The sequence below is a fragment of the Melopsittacus undulatus genome, chromosome 4 (assembly GCF_012275295.1).
Source record: "Melopsittacus undulatus isolate bMelUnd1 chromosome 4, bMelUnd1.mat.Z, whole genome shotgun sequence".
NCBI lineage: Eukaryota > Metazoa > Chordata > Aves > Psittaciformes > Psittaculidae > Melopsittacus > Melopsittacus undulatus.
The window spans coordinates 95,266,010-95,284,648 of NC_047530.1; the positions used below are offsets into that span (position 1 = coordinate 95,266,010).

The window sequence follows — 18,639 nt, forward strand, 5'->3', positions numbered from 1 at the left end:
ATTTTAACCTATGTCTCGATTCTGTGGGGAAGAAAACCCATGTTTCATCTGTCTGCAGATAGTGATATAGTTATATAGATAGTGATATAGATAGATAGTGATAGTTCCTTTAGACTGGATCTAAGGAAGAAATTCTTTACTGTTAGGGTGGTGAGGTACTGGAATGGGTTGCCCAGGGAGGTTGTGAATGCTCCATCTGTGGCAGTGTTCAAGACCAGGTCGGATGAAGCCTTGAGTGATACGGTCTAGTGTGAGGTGTCCCTGCCCATGGCAGGGGGGTTGGAATTAGATGATCTTAAGGTCCTTTCCAACCCTAACTATTCTATGATTCTATGAATACAGACTAAAATATTTTAAACATTATACCCTAATTACGTTTTTTAGGTGTAATTAAGAATCCTTGCTTTTTCCTTAGATGTGAACTTTGAAAATTAAAGTTATATATTGCTTCAGGCAGTCTCTTCATGATGATTTGTTGAGTGTTGCAAATCTAATCACCAGACATCTGGACAACAAACTTGTCATATTTATGTAGCTTATTTTGCCTCATTGATTTGTATTCACTTACATCTGTGATTGTAGGATTTGTGCACTGGGCATATGTGCATGGCAGGCATGCTCTCTGTCTTCTCTCTCTTTCTGTTTATTTCTGTATGTACGTAAGTCAACTTTCCCGCTACACTTTCTTGCCTTATTCTTCTTCTGCATCCCTTGCTCTCTTCTGTATCTGGTCTGGTTGTGGCTTAAGGGAGTTGCTGATCACAGATTTAATGGATAGAGTATTTGCACATTTGATCTGTAGATTCTGTTGGCCATTTTGTGTGCCCATGTAGAAGTGAGAAGTGGAGTCTGTTAAAATCAGTGTAGACTCTGATTTTCTTCTTAACCTTTACTAAACATGAGTTCTGTTCTGATTGTAAATGTGGAGTGTGTCTTTAGAATAAATCTTTGAAATCCTGATATTGATGTAAAAATTGTGCTAATTAACAGGAGAATAATTTAATGGAGAAAGTTTGGTATCTCCTGCTTTTGGGCTTATTCAGTTGTAGTTTTCTTTCTCTCTATTCCTATTCCCCGACTGCAGCAACAGCTCAGCTGTTTTTGAAGCAGAAGCTGAAGTCAGAATTCACAAATAATATTTGTAAATTAGTAATTACATATTTAATTTAATATGCTAGGCTATAACTTACGTCACACAATGCTACAAGTAATTTCACACAGTGATTCCTGTGATAGGAGTGTGTATATTGGAGCAAAAACCTGCTGCAAATGTACTAAATTAAAAACCTTTGAATTAGAGCCTCAGCTAACTTGCTTTGAAGTAACCCATTTAAATTAAAATGATTAATTTGGGAGACTAAACCATCTTTGGTTCTTTAGGAATGTGCAGATTGGGAGTGGAAGTACTTATTGTCTCTGATATGCTGAGACAGCACTGATCCAGTTTACTTATTATACATGGTTTGTTGTTTGTTTTTCAAATTACTATCCATCTGGAGGAAAGCAGACTTACTAATTTATATTTTTCATTTATAAATTCATAAACATCAAATGTAGTCAACTTCTTTTTAAATTACAGGGAACAAACTCACTCTGGAAACTAGACCAACCAAAGAAGGAATAGATGTAAGACAAGAGCTATTGAAGTTCCATTCTACTTATTATTCATCAAATTTAATGGCTATTTGTGTCTTAGGAAGAGGTGAGTTTTATTCTGCTGGTTGAGTAAGACTTTACATGTATTTATGTTGGAAGAAAATATAAGTGAATGTAAGTGTTGGAAAATCTACAGAAGGGAAGAAAGTAAAACTTGTACAGACTGACTAAACGTAATTTTATGTTTAGTGAAGTAACTTGCAATGTATGAATTTACACGTTTATACGCTTATAGTAGGAAACATAAACTGAAAATTTTAAATCTATTATCAAGTCACCAGTTTCTGTCTTTGTATGTTTTCTTCTGAAGACTGGCTCCTGTCTGGTTTCTGATGTTGAGAGGGCTTTCCGTACTGTTTTAATATTTTAGACTTACATTTCCACTACAAAATTTTCTGTATTATCAAAGGATAAATCTGACCTAACATTCAGATAAAAAGGCTTTACTTCAGTTTAGTTTTTACAGTTGCCCAAAGAAGTGGCAAACGCTCCATCCCAGGCAGTATTCAAGGTCAGGCTGGACAGGGCCTTGGGCAATATGGTCTAGTGGGAGGTATACCTGCCATGGCAGGGGGGTTGGAACTAGATGATCCTAAGGTCCTTTCCAACCCAAGCCATTCTATGATTCTACTTCTGAATTAACTAACAGAGGTTCCAACTGCTTAAAATTTTCCACAGTTGAGTTGATATTTTACATAGGCTTGCCAAAAGCTTAATAACAGTGTTGAAAAGTGTTTGCTTTTTGAAAATACACTGTCAAACCGGTATTTGCATGGTGGTTTACAGTAATGCTCGGATGATGAGTGTGAATGGAATAAAATTCCAAAAGTGAAATCTTCCTTTACTACTCTCTGTTTACAGAATGCTGAGTATGAAGTTGATTAACAAAATATACCTGTTTAATTTCAATCATAGCATATACCTGAATAATTTTTTATTGTAGATTTTTGAGGTGGGCAGACACAGTGAGGATTGTATTTCTTAACTGAATCCAAGTTTTGTGCATATACTCATTTCAAATCAGTTCCAGGTTCCTTAATTCCTTTCAAATATATTTATTATTACATCTCATCTGCTGTAACATCACACATTGGTTTGACTGTGGTGAAGGGTTTTTTTCACTGTTGCAAGCTGAAAAGGAAAATGTGCTATATGTATTTTTTATTTTTTAAAGGTGGGATATCAGACATGTTACTGGTACGTATGCAGGCAATACCAATAGGGCGTAATGTATGTCATGTGTGAAAAAGCCTTTTGGTAGTAGTGGAAATCTTCAAGTAAACACCGTGATACTGATGAAGATAGCTTGTAAATATTTTTCAATATAGTGATTTTATTTTTATTGTTATTTAAAGAGTGCTTCCCCCTTCTCAGGTGTTTCTTGTTTATTTTATCTGAGCAAAATAAAAAAGTTTCCATAAAAATATTTATTAATTGAAGGTAAGTAGATAGTGATCAGAGTTCAAAATAATTAAGAATCTCTTCCGCATTTAACAGTTCCGTTTTGAAGGTTTCAAGGCATCTTTTTTTCAACTAGCTGTTTACTGGACAGGCAATATTCCAGGACAGACAAGATTTGCATTTCAAATGTCAGTAAATTGTAAAAAATAGTCTTAGAATCTGTTCCTTTCAAACATTTCTGCAGTTTGCACATATGTATTTTTTTAATGCAAAATACAAAAATCATTCTCATTAAACTCTTGAATTTAAGTGGTTTTACTAGTCATTTTTCACAGTCAAATTCTTTGTGTTGTCCTTGTAAATAGTTCAATATTTAGAAAAAATAGAGCCTTTGAAACAATCTTTGGGACTTTTCCTCTCACTCTCATAAAAGAATTTTTTGAAAGGTAACTTGGGTTATTTGTTTGCCTATATATACGAAATGCTGTACAACTACCCTTATTTGTTGTATTTAGGTGGTTGTTATTGTAATAGTGAAATGCTATTTGGACAAAAATTGTATGTTATTTTCCCTGAGAAGACACTGTTATTTGTTCAAGCAAGAGAATGATGCAATTACTTTCTGGAAGGCTTTATGTTCCTGACTGTTTTGTCTATTTGAGGGCTTGCCTCTAGCATCAGATTTGAAAATTTACAAGTATTTAAAAATTACTTTCAGGGAGCTTCACCCACAAAAAGCAAGCTGTAGAAAACAGATATTGTTAGCATTATTCCATAATATCTTTGCTGAAATATGTTTGCTATCAAGGTAGCAGTACTGCTGATTAATACATAAATAGAAGTCCTGTAACAAAGTAGGTTGAGTTACGCACTGCAAGTACCCCATGATCTGTCCCCCTCCACTCATGTGCATTCTGAAATAAATGGCTGTCTAAAGCTGTGTTCAGCCTAATGGTTCTTTTGTTTTCCACCACTATATGTATGTAGTGTAAAATAAATAAGAATACATCAGTGTCAGTAAAAAGTGGTGGGGGGAACCAAAATATAATTTCTGTAGTAAATAGTATTAAATATTCAAAAGCTTGATAAAAATTAAGTAATGAAATTCACTTACTTTTAGCTGATCAAAAGCAAAATTCACTGAGTAATCGTAGAACAGCTTTAGCATGGCAGTTCACATACAGAATTCTGAGTGGAAACTTTTTCAGTAAGAAGCACCTTGGCAACTGGAAATCTGACCTAAAGAGAACCCTTGCTGTTGTTGTAAAGCATAAATGAACATAGAATCATAGAATAGTTAGGGTTGGAAAAGACCTTAAGATCATCTAGTTCCAGCCCCACTGCCATGGGCAGGGACACCTCACACTAAACTGTGTCACCCAAGGCTCTGTCCAGTCTGGACTTGAACACCACCAGGGATGGAGCATTCACAACCTCCCTGGGCAACCCATTCCAGTGCCTCACCACCCTTACAGTAAAGAACTTCCTCCTTATAGCCAATCTAAACTTCCCCTGTTTAAGTTTCAACCCGTTACCCTTTGTCCTATCATTACAGTCCCTAATGAAGAGTCCCTCACCAGCATTCCTGTAGCCCCCCTTTCACATACTGGAAGACTGCTATGAGGTCTCCATGCAGCCTTCTCTTCTCCAGGCTGAACAGCCCCAACTTTCCAGCCTGTCTTCATATGGGAGGTGCTCCAGTCCCCTGACCATCCTCGTGGCCCTCCTCTGGACTTGTTCTAACAGTACCATGTCCTTTCTATGTTGAGGACACCAGAACTGCACACAATACTCCAGGTGAGGTCTCATGAGAGCAGAATAGAGGGGCAGGATCACCTCCTTTGACCTGCTGATCACGCTCCTTTTGATGCAGCCCAGGATACGGTTGGCTTTCTGGGCTGTGAACGCACACTGCAGCTCTTCTTAAGTTTCTCGACCAACACCCCCAAGTCCTTCTCCTTGGGCTGCTGTGAATCTGTTCTCTGCCCAACCTGTAGCTGTGCCTGGGATTGCTCGACCCAGTTGTAGGACCTTGCATTTGGCATGGTTAAACTTCATGAGGTTGGCATCAGCCCACCTCACAAGCGTGTCAAGGTCCCTCTGGATGGCATTCATTCTCTTCAGCCTGTCAACCAAACCACACAGCTTGGTGTCATCAGCAAACTTGCTGGGGGCACACTCAATCCCACTGTCCATGTCACTGACAAAGATGTTGAACAAGACCAGTCCCAACACTGATCGTGAGGGACACCACTTGTTACTGGTCTCCAGCTGGACATTGACCACAACTCTGTGTGTGGCCATCCAGGCAGTTCTTTATCCATGGAGTGGTCCACCTATCAAATTGATGTCTCTCCAATTTAGAGATGGTGTCGAACTCATTGTATTTTGCTGGTGTGGATAAGAATAATGGTCTTTTAGTAGAACTACATGCCATTCAGAAAGCTTTATTGCACAGTGACTCACCTCAGTTTGCATTGTTTTTTTGCGGTTGTGTTTTACTTCAGGGTTTTTTTTCCTGCACTGTTCTCTAAGTGCAGGAGCATACATGTGTTGGGTAGGGAAGATTCTGCCTTCTAAATCCAACTGTGATTCTAAATAGAGCAAGGTGACTGATTTTTTAAATCTTTCAAGGATTAAGGTTGTACTTTGAGCAATCCAAGAAACACCCACCCTTGAAAGGCATGTGCTAAAAAATTTGACGGATGTGTCTTTCTTATTTTATTCTCACTTTGAGAAGGGCTCCAAAATGCATTTATTTAAGCAGATAGCTATTTTGAATGCAGTGTTTCAACATAAATGGTACAGGTCAATTTAGGTGAGTTCATGCAGAACATCAAATTCTGATTGTCTGCAAATGGACTTCCCGTTCTTTTTGGAGAGTAGGACTGGAAGTAGAGTGGATGTTAAAGATGAAATGCTTAAACAGATCACAGATGTGTGTGAAATATTAGGGCACTGAGGACAGATGACCCTGGCTCACAGGGTACATGAAGTACTGGAGATGAACTGAGGCTGAAGAAAATCCGAGTTTTGGCAAAGGTGCTTTCACTCTGGAAAATTTGCACTGTAATGCCATGTCTGTTCACCTTTTGTGGAATGTTTATTTTTTGTAAATGTACAGTATCTGGTGTGTCTTTTCTTTGGTTCCAGCTTAGTTTCATCAGTAAAATTTAAATACGTTTTTTCTGGTTACTGGATTTATTTTAATCATGATTGAAGCCTTCCTTTAATAACCACAGTCCTTGAAACATGTTATAGTTCGAAGTTTAAGTATTAAATATAGGTTTCCTTTTTCGAAATCTATAACCATCATACCATTAAAACTAGTTATAGGATTCATGTCTCCCCCAAAGAATATGCAAAATCCAAATTTGCCAGAATCTTCAGATAATGATTATGCTTTTTCTAATGTTTCTTTATTCTAGAATCCTTGGATGAGCTGACTTGCTTAGTAGTAAAGTTATTTTCAGAAGTAGAGAATAAAAATGTTCCTATACCAGAGTTTCCTGAACATCCTTTCCAAGAAGAGCATCTCCGGGTATGTACAGAGATAAGTCTTCCATCAGGAGTGCGTATCTTAAATGATATTTTTTCATGTTTCAGTAGTGCACTGTGCACTTCATTACTTTTGTATCAGTGTCCCTTTTAAGTTCCATATTTATTTCTTAATTTTCCACCTACCTTTCTTTCCATGCTGAGTACAGTATTATGTAGTTTATAGTAAAGGTTGTATATTTGGTTGCAGCTGTAAGTAACTGAGATAATTCTTTTTTTCTGTTTGCATCGTGAATGACTGAAGTGTTGCCCTAAGTTTTACTTTCCAGATTTTGTTGATATGTTTGTAATAAAATATCTGTGCATGTGTGAAGGGAACATATGTGCTCCAGAGATGAGTAAAATAATGAGAGTTCCCTTTTGTTTATGGATCTCCTTGTTTATTTCCCCCTCAGCAACTTTACAAAGTGGTACCCATTAAGGACATTAGAAATCTTTATGTCACATTTCCCATACCAGACCTTCAGAAGTACTATAAATCAAATCCTGGCCATTATCTTGGTCATCTGATTGGGCATGAAGGCCCAGGGAGTCTTCTGTCAGAGCTTAAAGCCAAAGGTAAGGCCTTTGAAAGTAAAGAGCTAAAAATTAATTTATTACACATTTTTTGAAGCTACAATTCACTTAAAATTGACGTCTCTGTGTTAAATTTAAAGCTTCCAACTGTTTGAGTAGTTTGGGTTGTAAGTAATTTTGTGCTATATTTTTGTTCTGTGGTGGGTAATAATAAATAACAGGCACTCTGACTACTGTAGCTATTATTTCTTGCACTCCTCTTTATCTGCCCTTGTTTAGATGGTTATACAAACTTTGGCATAATGATCTTGGCCCTATTCTGTCACTGACTTAGAGAATACTCTCAGGTCTCTTAATGTCTGGAAGGGAAGAAGAGTGTATCTTTCACTGTTTTTCTTCATATTACTGTTTGCAAATAGAAATAAATTTCCCAGTAATCACATTATCTTGAGTTTGTCATATCACTGAGCAGAAAATCAGGTAGGTCTGACTTGTATTATGTTTAACTTGCATCATTGCTATAGGAGTTAAGGAAGAGGAGAACGTTTAAAGTAGTCAAAATATAAGAAAAAAAAAGAAAAAAATAAAATGTAGCCTATATTGTTACAGATTTCTTTGTGTAATATATTTTCTTTTTTTATTTCATAGGATGGGTAAATACCCTTGTTGGAGGACAGAAGGAAGGTGCTAGAGGTTTCATGTTTTTCATCATTAATGTGGACTTGACAGAAGAAGGACTTTGTAAGTGAAGCACTATGTCTGCATTCCTTATTATTCCTGCTCTGATGGGTTAGTGTTTGTATCCAAAGAGACTAATTGTGTTTATAGGTTGAAAGCCAATTTATTTTAATTAACTGTTTGTTACTCTGTGTTTAGATCTCTGAGTATGCTAGCATGCTTCATCTAACATAAGAAAACCAACTTAGTTGAGGTTCTATCAAAGTATTTCATTAAATATTTTAAAGTAAATTTGCTTAAAAGAAAAGCTGTTAATACCTGTGTGTGCTACTTATTCATGCTAATTAGACCTGAGTTAAATTAGGTCATAAATCAGTATCTTAACATAAGACATGTTTACTGCAGTTTTCAGAATTAGCTGGGAGCAAGTGCATGTCTGAGGAAAAAATGTTTAACTTTGCCAGTGGGATTGCATATATACTTGAGTATCTTGATGTGTTGGGGTGTAATTACAAATATAAGCTTGCATGTTTGTGTTCATCAGAATTTTTTCTTTGTGCAGAACTCAATGAATTAAGTAAGTCTTTTTCTTTCCAGTGCATGTTGAAGATATAATTTTGCACATGTTTCAATATATTCAAAAGCTACGTACAGAAGGACCTCAGGAATGGGTTTTCCAAGAGTGCAAGGTACAGTGATTGGTACTTGAAATATGCGTTTGTATTTTTAGAGTTCTGGATTATAAATATAAACAGATTCCTTGTCTGTGAAAATAATCTTTTAATAATCGCATGGTAAAGTTTATTAATTTTAGGGTACAATGTGACACAAATGACAAGTGCATTCATATTATCTTAATGTAGTTGCGAAATGCTCTTACAGAGCCGTGAGCTGATGTTTTATGATAGCATAATGGAGGTATAGAAAGAAAGATCTTAATCTGTCCACAGGGACTCTACATAACCTTCCTTAGTCTTCACTGAAGGTGGAGTGGGAGAAACATTTGCTGTGGGGGGTAACATTGAACTGGAAATTGAAATGGCTATTGTTCTACCCCTATTTTCTTTCACGTGTCAAATCATATAGTTGAGATTGTAAAGGCTGTAGGACATTAATCTGCTCTTTGTTCTCTCACCTTTTTGAGAGATGAATTAAAACTTTTCATGGGGTACTTTGGCTGTACACTTCAGTCTTTGCAGAACTGTTCATGCTTCTTTGAGTCCGTGTGGTTCTATGTGCACAGAGCAAAGCATGTAAAGTATCCTATTACTACACTCAATGACAGTGTGAAATAAAGTGTCATTTTTGCATATAGAGTTGTTGGTTCACTGCAAATACTTGGGTTAAAGAGTTCTTTTTCCATCTTAGCTTTATTTGGTGAAAACTGTTGAGTATGTTCCAAGTGTAGAAATTCTGCAGATGTATTAACTTTTCTTGCGTTTTGACATAGTATACCTGTAAAAGAAGTCTCATTACCCTCTTGTAAAAGTCCCAAAGAATTTTTTTCACTGCTGTTGTAAGAAAATACAGGATTTTAAAGAGGCAGGTCCATCCTCTTATCTCATTGCTGTGTTTTTCCCTTGCTTCTCTTGTAACAGTCCAGGTATTCCTGAGGCTGTGAGGTGAGTCAGCAAGAGACAGCAAACCAGTCGGAAAATAACCTTTTGAATTTGTTTTCAGCTGAATTGTTGAATGAGTTTCACAGCATGGTTTCAGGGAAGGATGGACTGTCCTTTTCATTTGCTTTATAGTCCTAGATCTCTTTAATTCATTCTTGCCAATGAATTCTAAGAATGATGTGTTCTACTTCTGTGGCTAAGACAGCATAAACAAACACACTTCTGTCTCTAAAAGTACCTTTTGGTTGGCTGATAAAAGGAACAAAAAAGGAAGAGGGAAAGGCTTCAGTTCATTAACATAACAACAGTCATTGCACTGGAACACTATGCATTGGTTGTATCAAAGTTGGTGTGTTTTCAAATTTGGGGAAATTTAAATATCTGAGCTTTGAGACAGATCTCTACTACGAACGGGATGTACAGGACTTGTATAACTCTTCACATTGTTTCTGAGTATTTTGCAACTTGAATATTACTGAGAACTTTTGTGTTAGATACCCGTCTGATTACTATAAAATGGCTATAACAAAACTCCGTTATTTTTTTAACTTTATAAAAAACAATTAAGTACCAATAATTATTCTTAAAATCATCCTTAATATACACTTTTCAACCATTTCCTACATTGTTTCCTAGGATCTAAATGCTGTGGCATTCAGGTTTAAAGATAAGGAACGACCACGAGGTTATACATCAAAGCTTGGAGGAATGTTGCATGTAAGTAATTGGTTTTGGTGTTTTTTACAATACAGTAATCATCTAGTGCTATGTTTGATTATACTTTTAGTAAGTACAGGTGTTTGCAAAGGTCCCATGTACTCCTGGAGCTTAGGAAGTTAATATTATGCTGCACAAATCTTAGTTTTGGCAGTCAGTAAGTCAGATTTCCTTCAGTCTCTACTATTTTATACTTCTGTGCTTCGTAGACCTGATTTTACAGTAACTGAAGTTGCCATTTGATCTGTTTCAGTGTTTCTTAAGACATATGTGCCATGTCATTCCGTGTCTTCCTGATAGCGAAATGTTCTCTACGGAAATATTAGAAAACTAAGATTTTATCATCAGTACAAGCACTGTGTTTCTAAATGCTTTTATAGTTAACAATGTTGAAATACTGCAGGAAGCATAAACATTTGTTTAAAGAGGAAATTAGAAATGTTTGACTCTTACTAATATGATCATGTACTGGTACTGAAAGAATCATGTACTTAATTTTTATATTTCTTGCAAAATTCAGTTCCCTCATTTTGCACTAAAGGAAGATTTAGTCAAGGTTTTTTTGTCTAGTTAAATTCTCGCAACTTCTGTGCATTGCAGCCATTCTTCATTGCACAGCTAATGTCTACATCTACTCAGAGCCATTTTTGCTTTCTTGGCTGGAATTCCTGTTAATGCTCCTGCACCTTTAATATGTAAAGTCTGAAATAACGGTCTTAAATTTTGATATTGTCTTGCTGTGTACTAAGAAGCATTAGACAACTGAAATAATTTAAATGAGTATTTAAAGGAGCTCCTATTTGTCTCTTGCTTTTGTGCTGTTAGATACATAAAATCTCTTTAACAAATGGACTTCTGAAACAGTCTTTCAGTGATCTGTATTTGTTGGATCATTCCCGATTACAATTGCTGTCTCCAAAAATCAGGCCAGGAAGTTGCCAGCAGTGTTCTAAAGAGCAGGGTATTGATTCATGAGCTTTTTTTTTGCTGCTTTTTGTTTGCTGTGCTTTGCAGTATGAATGGTAATTCTGATTCTGCTGTTAGTTGCTTAAACACTAATGGAAAAAGAACTTTTCTAGTTCTCTTTATTGCCTCAAAATCATACTAAGTCTATACGTAGAATTAATTGAGCTAGAATTATTGTTTGGTGATTTCCTGTGCTTATGAATACTCACTGGTTTTCATAACTTGGACAAGAACATGTGTGTAAGTTAGCATGAGTAAACATAATGTCATAGATTGTTACGTATTTACCAAAAAGCTTTACAAAACCCTTTTACTCAACAGAGCAGAAGTTCATCTTTAAAGCACTTTTGTGCTGGTCTTAGGAGTCACCACAAAGGTCTCTCTGTCAAATTATGTTTCATATTTCTCATGTGTAGGCTTGATGCTTTCCAAGTAATTGTTCCCTGGTCTGCAATGCTCTTTCTTCTGTTGTGTTTTGTCTCCTTAGTTGTGTAATTTTAAACATTTTATTTTAATCTGATTGTCATATCTAGATGGTTTTAGTCTGTTCTGGTTTAGTTACATTATGCTCTGACCTTGCTGAAAAGAATCACAGAATAGTTGAGACTGGGCCTCTGGGAGGTTATCTTGTCCAGTCCTCTTGCTCAAGCAATGCAGAAATAAAGTAACCAAAGAAAATATATGTTCAATTCCACTTGGTGAGCAGACAGTGGCATGTGTCTATAAAAGAGATAAAGTGTAGATTTCAGGTCTCTAAATTTGTATTGCCCTGATAATTTCAGATTAGAAGAGCATTAGAAGAGATTACTTAACATCTCCCCTTCAAGTTGCTTCGTCTGCTTAGCTGTTCATGCAGAATGTAGCTAAATGAGAATTCATCAGTGTACAATTAATCTTTTAGGATAGACCTTTCAAATTCTGGATCTTTAGCACTCACATTTGAATTTTTTGTGATACAGGTTTGGTACATTGCTCTTGGTCTCCACACCTTCCCCCAGCCCTTTCTCTTTTCCAAAATCATTTGTGTGTTACGCTTTGTTCTGGAAGTCGTTCCACTGTAGTTGTTTGTATAATGTGTGTAATTCAGAAAGCCATTTTATAATAGTTCTGGTCAGAAGTACAACTGTATGGCAAACTGCAGGTACTCAGTGCTTAGGTCACCTAGTGGTTTTCCCATGCTAAACGTCTGTCAATAAAGTTTTCCAATCAGTTGTACTAAGAATTTTCGGAGGAACTTGGAACTGTATTTTTTCTTCTTCAATTGTGATTTATTGGAAGAGAATCTCAGTTTGATCCTAAAAAGCCCCACTAGAATTATGTATATCTAAATTTGTATTATGCTGTCAGATAACTGAAATATACTTTCAATTACTGTGAACAAAAATTTGAATTCTTGGCGAATGCTAAAAAAACTTTAGTGGTTTGTTGGTTTTGTCTTTGTGGTGGATTTTGGTTTTTTATAATGGTGATGGGTTTTGTTTATTTGTTTTGTTTGTAGTTTGGTTTATTTTTTTGTTTGTTCTGTTTTGGTTATGTTTCATTTTTCCCAAATGCACTTTAATGAGTACTTTGTGTTTTGCTGTCTTTGAAAATATCCTCCAGGGGTCAGCATTTGCTATGTTCTTTTTACTTCAGTTATTTCAAAACAGTGTTCAAAGGTGTGTGACTTCTTATACTGGGACATAAAATATTTCAAGAGAATGGTAATATGTGGTATATAAAATTACGTAATAGAGCAGAAATGATTGCATAATTTCACTACTTCTTCATCTTGTTTAGTTCTAAGAAAGAATTTAAGACATCTGTACACTTCTAACTTTAAATGACAATGGTAATACTGATTTCGTGACCAGAAACATGTGCTTTTATTTCCTTTACAAAACAGTATTTCTTTCATGCATGTTTTTGTTTAATTCATCTACATGCTTCTGGGCTTATTTATGGTTTTGTTTTTGTTTGTTTTTTTTAGTATTACCCTATAGAAGAAGTATTGGCTGCTGAATATTTGCTCGAAGAATTTAGGCCTGATTTAATAGAGATGGTACTGGACAAATTGAGACCAGAAAATGTTCGGTAAGTTAAATTGCAATAACTTGTAATTTAAACCAGACATTATAAGAAAGCAGATGAGCTAATGGAAACACAAGTTCTTAGGTGTTTCTTACAACTCCAAAGTAAATGTTGTTGAAAAAGAGCTAGTTTTTCTGTGTGTTAATGTCTCTGCTCCCCATAGAAAATAAGCACTCTAGTAAGAGGGCATGCCGCTCTTCCTGTTCAGACAGAAATGTCCGTTCAGTCCTTTCTATACAGCATGTCTTCCTCAGACTAGTAGGCAGACTGGAGTTAAGAAGGGAAGATTATGTCAGGCTTAGCAAGGATATACAATTGAGAGTCCTGAATCTTGGAAATGGGGCAAACAGAAGAAACAAAGAGAAGAGGTTTGAGTCAAAGAGCCTGTGGTAGGACAGCAGCAGAACTCTGATGGGACCAAACCTGAAGGAGCTAAGCAGCAAAACTTATGCAGGCTTAAATGCAGTAAAGCCTGCAGAGGGCAAAGAAATGAAAGTTTACCTTCCTATCTATGAAAATAATGTCTCTTGGGATATTTTAAAATATGAAATCAGTTTCTGTAACACAGAGTATTGTGTGAGAGACATTTTAGTGATTGTTTATTTAGAAAAAGAGGTGAATATTGGAAAGAGAAGTCAGTCATGCACTCAGCTAAATATGTAAAATATCGAATAACTGTTTCTTAATTGTTCTGTGCACCGAACAGGGCAGAGGTTGAGTAGGACAGTATGTAGATTTATGTGTGTATATATTTGCATGTATAATGTGGCACAGTCAGTTACTAGAAGGTTGCATGGGTAACTGTTATTCTAGTACTTTCTGGCCTGATTTTTTTTTCTTGTCACTTGACTCGTTTAATGTATCTGTTTTGTATATTGTAATATTAAATTAGTGGTATAGAGAGATTATTAAAACGGATGAAAACACAGAAACAAGCTCTTGCTTGGGATTCTGTATCAGTCTCGCTGTATTTAAAAACATGTTTTGTAAGCCAGGTATATGATACAAAAAAATAATGATTGGGGGGGGTGTCTGTTTCTGCATGTGTTCCAAACTGAAATATTCAGTCAGTGTTGGCTATAGAAAGACAGTGAGGCACGCATTCATGTATTTCTAGGGTTTATATATTTCAGCCATCTGAAATGACTGTGAATTACTTAAAAGTTTGGGCACGAATCTTCACTGTGTTTGCATGGCAAGGTCTGTTTGTATATTCATTTAATTTAAGGTGCGTGTTACTTCATTTTCAAAAGATGGTATATTTCCAATACTGGATAAAGTAGGATAAAATTGGAACTGTATTTATAAATGTCATGGGGTTCTGGTGTTTCTATGGGTATACAAGTAATGATAAAGTAACTGAACCTGCCTGTGTCAGTCACAGTAGTTGCCATAGTAATTAATGCCCTTTAAAGAAGAGCCTATATCTTTGTGTGTGGGTGTGCATCTCATGTGTAATGTGTGTGGGATACTGCAGCTGAAACTTGAATATTTCCAGACCATATTTTGAACGAACACTACTTTAAAGAAAATTTCCAGATTCTCTTTCCTTTAGTATTAAATACATCTATTTTGAATGCATTTTCATGTTGCTCTACTCCCCAACTTCCTGGAAATATGGTACAAGAGCTTACCTTTAACACAAAGACTGGTCTTAGTAACTAAAGCGGGAATATATAATTACTTCTCTGAAGAAAGCTTAACCAAATTCCACATAAATCTGAACTTGTAACTGGTTTTAGAATTGCTCACAAGAAATATGTAAGCCATTTTTTTAATCCTGATTTAATACTGATTTTAATACCAATTTAGTAAACAAGCTACAGGTGCTTAATCAGATGTGATGTTTATTACAGCTTCATGTAAAATGTGGCTCTTAACTTTGCAAGCAAAGAGTCAATATTGACTTTGGGAAGAATACCTTTCATAATTAAATTTGGTCTCTGTTATTAGCCAGAGAACTTCCAAAGCATCTTCTTCCTTAAGTTTTCAAAAATTGCTAGAGCAAATTAATATATGCAAATACATTCATACACTCTTCAAGGTTATCAGAAGCTACTGGAGGTCACAGACCATTCATCAGGTTTCTGTTACTCCTGTTGCTGGCTTTGCCAGCCTTTTCACGCTCCCTTCCAGCTGACAGTACTTGAGTGTAAAGTAGCCATAATTAACCTTGTTCAAAAGTTACTAGGGTGACAAAGGAAAGTGTAGGGAATGCAGGCAGACGGAGAAAATTCAGGTCTACAGAATGTGTTCCCGCACAGGAATAGCGGTGATACGTTTTAGAAAAATTTAGTATGTTACATGCTGCGGTTTTTTTCAAATATGTAGTAGTTTCATAATGTTTTTTAGTTAATATAAGCCCATATTTTCACTTGCAGTTGCAGTCTTGCATTTCTCTTTGTCCTTGTTTGAAACAAAAGTGGGGTGAGGGGGAAGAGTAAGATGAGCAAGAATGTTATCAGAGAGAGAAAATATATATGGAATTTAGCTATTACTTGAAACATTAGTAACCAAAGAAAAGAATTGTTTACTATTATATGTATCTTTATTTCTAGTAATTTTGTAGGGTTACATCAGTTTTCTCTCATTTGTCAAAGTGACTTAATGGGAATATATTTAAGCTTGGTAGTTGTGGATTAATTTTAAAGGATTTTTTTCAAGATGGGACACATCTAGAGCAAATGCCAACTGAAGATGACCAACTTTAGTGTTTGAACTGAGAAGCATTGATCTTTCAGATAATGGAGATAGTGTTTTCATCTCGGCATTTCAAATTTAACCTGTATGTGACTTTTTAAGTAGCGGAGTGTAGTATGTTTAGACTGGAGAGGCATAGTGGTGGGGGTGGTTTGGAAGCTAAATTTGATAGAATAGGTATGCTTTTCTCTACAGGAAGGTTCAAAGTTTTCATAATGGAATAGTGTTGGTGGTTTGGTGACTGAATAAAGTGCATCATCAGAGAAGGATGATCATCTAGTAACATCTGTGTATGTGGGTTTCCGTGTATTCGTGGGCTTTAAATGTCTTGGGTTTTACCCTGCTTTCTTCTAGCTTGTTGTTACTGTGCTTTCTTTCTGGCTGCTGGAAGAAATATATTGTGTTTAATCTTCCCTCAGGACAAACCACATTGCCTCTTCACCTTACCTGGCATAAAAAGTAGATTATAATGATTATGTAGTTTTAAGCATTTTAATTAAGAAAGCTAAATATTGGGGTATAAAGAGACTTTCAGAACTGGAATATATCTGGTTTTATGGGCTCTTCAGTGTATTGTTAAAGAAATTCTAGGTTCTTTTTGTTGCATAGATTTTAGTAGGGCTTAAAGATATAGTAAGTATGAGCAGGTTAGTTCTCTGAAGCTTAAATAGCCACAGCTATGCCTACGGCTGTCCTGTTAAAGCTTAAATATGAATACATACAAACTAGAGAGGAACCAAAGACTGATTAAATGCAGTTTGAACAGTGGAATTCAGCAAAGCACTGATATTCTAACATGGATTGAATGAGGCCTGCAGGAGGTCTGTAATGATGTAGCAGCAGGCATACTCTGAGTTTGAATGGTATATGGTGAGAGTAATGATAAATGTATTACTTATAATGTGTAGACTAAAACCACACTAGTGTTTGCTATTGCCATAATAACTATACATTTACATCTTAGTTCTCTTTTTGTTCAGACTATTTATCTTCTCCAAAACTATAACAAAATAAACCCAAATAATCAAAATTTAAGATTGTGTCATGTTGCTTTTTCCTATTTCTCTAAATGATACATTTTTTCAGTGTACACTCAAAAGTTATAGTTGTGCTTGTGTGTAGCTTTTATGATAATAATGCAAGCTGGGTTTTTTTAGGTATAAAAGTCTTAAGTCCTTTCAGTTTTAGTGGGAATTAAATGTTTATATTCAGGGCATCAGGTGTTTAAAGATCTGAACTAATCAGGCTTTTCTATTTTCATGCGATTAAAGCAAAATACTAACTTGTGTATAGTACTGTATTCCTTCTAGACACATTTTAAGCACTGTGAAATTAAAAGTAGAATGAAATGAACTAGAATTTTTTTTAATCTTAAAATACTTCAGAGTGTAGTAAAATATAACAAGGGATATAATTTTAGAGTATCTTTTATTTTAAATTGCTGGCAAGGTAAAATATCTTGGGGGAACAAAAACCCTGGCAATATTAAATATTACTAAAAGTATCATCCATGAGGCTGATCAGGGGGCTGGAGCACCTCCCGTATGAAGACAGGCTGAGAAAGTTGGAGCTGTTCACCCTGGAGAAGAGGAGGCTGCATGGAAAACTCAGCAGCCTTCCAGTATCTGAAGGGAGCCTGTGCAGATGCTGGGGAGGGACTTTTCATTAGGGACTGTAGTGACAGGACAAGGGGTAACGGGTTAAAACTTAAACAGGGGAGGTTTAGATTGGATATAAGAAAGAAGTTCTTTACTGTGAGGGTGGTGAGGCACTGGAGTGGGTTGCCTAAGGAAGTTGTGAATAGCTCCATCCCTGGCAGCGTTCAGGTCCAGGTTGGACATAGTCTTGCGTGACATGGTTTGGTGGGAGGCATCCCTGTCCCTGGCAGTGGGGCTGGAACTAGATGATCTTAAGATCCTTTCCAGCCCTAACTGTTCTATGATTCCATGGTATGATACAAAGATTGAAGGCTCTCCTGAAAGAATGAGTTGAGATTATAAATGATAATAAAAAGATCACCATGTCGTTAACTTTTTAAATTACATCTGTATCTATATGCATCTGGCAATCCAGTAGGTTGTTTTCTTCTTTTGTCTTTGAGCGGATTCTACAGACTAATAAAATACTGTGGGCATGTGCTTTTAAATATCTATATATGTTCTGGTTACCCACCATTTACTGATATTTATGTTCATATTCACCTTTCTATTCTCCCTTTTAATGAAAGAGTTCATATGTGCCACATAATTCCAACTTTGCTGTTGTTATTTGTCTGTTTTGTTTGTTGGGGGGGAGGTTGTCTCTTTTGTTTTGTTTTTCTTTTTATGCCTTGTGTAATTTGTGTCTTACAATGGCCCCATCCCCCATCCATGGAAGTGTTCAAGGCCAGGTTGGGGGGACTTTGAGCAGCCTGGTCAAGGCGTGGGTTTCCCTTCCCATGGCAGAAGGGTTGGAGATAAATGATTTTTAAGGTCCTTTCCAACCCAAATCACATTATGATTCAATGATTTTGAATTTTTCCTTTGTATAATGGTTTTATTTGTAATTGCTTATATATCTATATTGGGGTAGCTGCATTCACAGTGAGAGGCTTCTGTTCAATGTCTTTTTAAAAAGTTTAGCTTTTCAACTGTTTTTTTCTTAACAAACTGTCTTTATTGAAAATATGGAAAAATATCCATATTCCCAGATGGTAGCAAATATACATATGTGCTTCTATTTGACTGAACCATAACAGGAAGTTTTGATATTCTTCTCC

The 18,639-nt window shown here is 36.0% G+C and overlaps 1 protein-coding gene across 5 annotated transcripts in view; it reads left to right on the plus strand.

Moving 5' to 3' along the window:
- Positions 1-18,639, plus strand: part of IDE (insulin degrading enzyme) — an 81,631-nt gene that overhangs the window by 21,038 nt on the left and 41,954 nt on the right. For all 5 annotated transcript variants that reach the window (XM_031044705.2, XM_031044706.2, XM_034061320.1 and 2 more), the window contains exons 5-11: positions 1,580-1,702; positions 6,486-6,598; positions 7,011-7,173; positions 7,780-7,872; positions 8,407-8,498; positions 10,065-10,145; positions 13,081-13,184. In XM_031044705.2, the coding sequence (XP_030900565.1) occupies positions 1,580-1,702; positions 6,486-6,598; positions 7,011-7,173; positions 7,780-7,872; positions 8,407-8,498; positions 10,065-10,145; positions 13,081-13,184 (769 nt within the window). The remainder of the gene's footprint in view (positions 1-1,579; positions 1,703-6,485; positions 6,599-7,010; positions 7,174-7,779; positions 7,873-8,406; positions 8,499-10,064; positions 10,146-13,080; positions 13,185-18,639) is intronic.